Below are 3,890 nucleotides of genomic sequence, written 5' to 3'. Positions count from 1 at the left end.
TTTTTTTGGAGATGGGAAAGACCAGAGATAGCATGTTAATGTGCTACGGGGAAAGAACCACCTAGAGAGTGAGAGGTTAGAACGCAAGCAGAGGATGGGGCGAAGAGGCGCGCCCGGCCCCAGCGACCTCACTCCTATGGGCTGGTGCGCAAGGAGAGAGAGCTCCTGCTCAGCTTGTGTTGACTCGAAAGTACGGGAGGACAGAAAGAAAAACGGACTGCCAGTCTGCTGTGGCTGCTATGGAGAAGAGAAACCAGGAACAGGTGGCTCGCCTTCCACTGGGAAAGCCGCACGCACCAGCAGACAGCAAACAAGTGACGCCCCCCAGCGGCGGTCTAGCGAGTCCCGCCCCTAGTCTGGGCGCTGCGGGGCAAGGTGGAGACGCGCGCAGGAAGGGGCGTGGCTGCAAGTGTGGAGCCCCGCGCGCGGATCTCGCGAGAGCGGCAGAGGGCGCAAGCGCAATCCGTGCAGGATGCGGTTCCTGGTTGCGTTGGTCCTGCTGAGCCTCGCGGCGGCGGGTAAACCCCCCAAGCCCCCGTCTCACTCTTGCCTTCTGGCCAGCCATTCTCTCCTCGCCCGGTCGCCATCTGGGCTCGCTTCTTCCCTGCCCAACCCACCTCTCTGCTCGCCATCGTCCCCCGCCCCACCCCCCACTTCTCTTCGCCGGTTTCCCCCAATTTCTTCCAGTTCTGGGGAATGCCTTCTTCCCGCCTGCCCTTCTCCAGGGCTAACTGTTTTCTTTATTTCTGTAGACCCGACCCGCATGCCGCTACCAACCACCGAAAGTACGTCCCTCCGGACTGTAAGTCAACGTCCTACAGGAAGCGACTCCATCCAGCCCATCTCGAGCCAGGTGCCTACCAAGGAACATCTTTCTGATCCACCCGTTCGGAACTCGTCTTCCACGAAAGCTGTCTCTAACAGCTCAGTTGTGGAGCAGCCGTCTCCCCAAGAAAGCTCCAGCAGGCCAAGTTTGGACTCACTTCCCACGAAAGGCAACTCCAACAAGCCCATCTCCTTCCCCTCCTCTGATAACAAGGATTCCCCCAACTCTAACATAAACCAGGTAGCTGATGAAGGAGAGATTTCTCCGAATGCTTCCAGAACTGAATCTGGGGAGAGAGTGTCAATGGACCCTGACCTCACTACTTCCAAGCCGGAGGAAGATAAGTCTTCAGAGCCTGCTGATGATGTGGAGCCCAAAGATGCTGAAGAAGGTGATACAGAGCCTGTAGAGGGCTCACCACCCAAAGAAGAGAAAGAAAAGATGTCTGGCCCTGCCTCCAGTGAGAACCGCGAAGGGATACTTTTGGATCCCATGAATAGCGAGAAGGATGACCTGTATAGGGACACTGTTGGAAATGCCAGTGCAGAGAGCAGCCACTTCTTTGCATATCTGGTGACTGCAGCCATTTTTGTTGCTGTCCTCTATATTGCTTATCACAACAAGCGGAAGGTAAGTCAAGAGTTGTCTTAGGGAGGGGAATGAGATTTCCTCCACCCTGGAAGCTTGGCGTGTGAGTGGGTATCCATCACTCATCTGCCTGCGAGCACTGGGGATTTTAAGACAAACTTCATTTTTTTCCTCATACCCTGCTAGGACTCTTAACTCTTGTGAATCGTGTTTTATGTCATCTGTTTCCTCTGAGTGCTCTCTGCTGCCGCACTAGGTGCCAAGTTAAGACGTTATTATAATCTGACCTGAAGTGGCATCTCCTCCCATAACCTTGAACTTAGATCCTTTACAGCCTCAGTGGACCTGAGTGCTTGACAGAGCCATTATCCTCCAACCTAATTTCCATTCTTGAGACAATGCATCACTTCTAGCTTCCTTTCCCAACATTCTTTTATTTTCAGTGGCTTAAAGAATGGTTTCAGTTACTTAGTCTTTGATACCAACAGCAAAGAACCCAGGAACTCTCTTCTGCAATTAGTAATAATTAGAAGAAAGCCCAGAAATTGCACACATACGTATATCTTTTACTTTTTCTGGAGAGTTTGGTCTGAAGTAACCTTGGCAACCACTCTAATGACAAAATGATTGTATCTCCTGTTGAGCCCCAAGAATTTAGAAGATAGTTTCCGTAGCCCAGTAACAATTGGAGAATCCAATTTAATCATGGCCGTATAAGAATAGGGGAAAACCTTTAGTAAAAATGTGCATTCCTTATTCTACATCTAAGTGTTTGCCATGAAGAGTGGTAAAGTTAAGAGTATAGTTATTGATGAAGCAAAGTGTGGGATGAAAGAATACATTTATAGATAGGAAATAATTTCTGATTATGATTTTTTAAAAAATGGAATGTCCTATTCAAAAACGCCCTGGAGAGGAGTTGGCAGATCTTTGACTGAGTACCTTTGAATAAATCATATAGACGCCCTCAAGCTAGAGCTCAGACAGCCTCCCTCCATCTGTTGTTTCCTATTAAGTAGTATAAAGGATTCTGACTTAAAATCCTTGTAGTTTAAGTAGGCCTTTTTGTGGGTGTACTGCTCTTTCTATAGTCAGAATCATTAACAGATATACTACTACCAGGTGACTACCTTTGACTTTAGAGACTGAAATATGTCATTACAGAGCCACCTGTGAATCATTTTCTTTTACCTTTCCTCAGATTATTGCTTTTGTCCTGGAAGGAAAAAAATCCAAAGTCACTCGACGGCCAAAGGCCAGTGACTACCAGCGTCTGGACCAGAAGGTAAGGAAAAAGGAGCCAGATCCGTGGGGGGGATATGCAACCTCAGGTAGATAGTAGTGGGCTTGCATTTGGCTCGGCAGCAGTGGCTGGGTCCAAGGGTGCTGTTGCTGTTGTCCCCTCCCTTGTCAGACCACAAACTAGAAACATCCATATATATATATCTGCAGTATTAGAGCTAGAGGAAACCTTCAAGTATACTACAACAGCTTCCTCCCTCTGTAGATGAGGACACAGTCCACTCAGAAACACTGTGATTTTTTTCCTAAGTTTCTACTACAAGTTAGTGGCAAAATCAGGACCTCATCGCAACTCCCTAGATTCCTAGTCCTGAGCTTTTTGTACTCCACCAGTGCCTCACAAACTTTAATAAGCATATGAATCACCTTGGGAATTGTGATAAAAAGCAGTATCTGATTCACTAGGTGTGGGGTGGAGCCTATGTTTCTACATTTTTACAGAGCTCTCAGGTGACACCAAATGCTGCTGTAACCATACTTCATGTGGCAGAGCACTAGACTACACTCCCTGGAAACAAACATGCGTAGAAGCACATAGGCTTCCAACTCTCCACATCAGCCCTGTGTATTAAGCGTTGCGAGCTAGAGCTCCTGACTGCAGCCAGTCCTGCCTCTGCCAGAGATAAGTCCTCCTTCCACCCCACGGCAGCAGAGCTAAACAAGAGTCTTTCTCTAAAGGGAACCTGTGTAGGCAGGAAGACTATACTCTCACTGTTGCTACCAGCACATACCCAACCTTCCCCGTTTTGTATAGCAACAAGGAGGACACTGGCAAAGAATACTTGGTGGGCCAACTATGAATTATTCCCAGACTTCCTACAGGGGACATGATTCACTTGTACAACTCATATCAGCTACAGAACAAGGCACTGAGCTCAGAACATCTTTGCTGACTAGTCCAATAGGTGACCTTACAAATTTAGCTTTGGCTTACGACCTTCCCAGATAACTGATCTTAAGGAATTTCCCCTCTTCATTGTGATTTTTTTTATTGGAAAAAAAAATGCATGTAAATAGTTAAAACAAATACAGAACAGTATGGAGCAGAAGCCAGGATTCCCATACCTCTCCATCAAGTGAATATCTTACTACTATTTGCTTTATTTCAAACTAGCTTTAAAAATATTTTTTTGTGCTTTTCTTTTTTTTATTTTATTTTATTTTTTTGAGACAG

General features: G+C 47.0%; 1 protein-coding gene across 1 annotated transcript in view; it reads left to right on the top strand.

Moving 5' to 3' along the window:
• The first annotated feature begins 462 nt into the window (after window positions 1-462).
• Window positions 463-3,890, top strand: part of TGOLN2 (trans-golgi network protein 2) — a 9,190-nt gene continuing 5,762 nt past the window's right edge. Inside the window, 3 exon segments of the mRNA XM_012644192.1 lie at window positions 463-518; window positions 753-1,456; window positions 2,616-2,745. Coding sequence (XP_012499646.1) covers window positions 473-518; window positions 753-1,456; window positions 2,616-2,745 — 880 coding nt within the window. The 5' untranslated portion in view covers window positions 463-472.

Source organism: Propithecus coquereli, unplaced genomic scaffold (assembly GCF_000956105.1).
Source record: "Propithecus coquereli isolate 6110/MARCELLA unplaced genomic scaffold, Pcoq_1.0 Scaffold208, whole genome shotgun sequence".
In the NCBI taxonomy this organism is placed as follows: Eukaryota; Metazoa; Chordata; class Mammalia; order Primates; family Indriidae; genus Propithecus; species Propithecus coquereli.
Note: the sequence above shows the minus strand (reverse complement) of the source record. Positions and strands in the feature narration are given on the sequence as shown.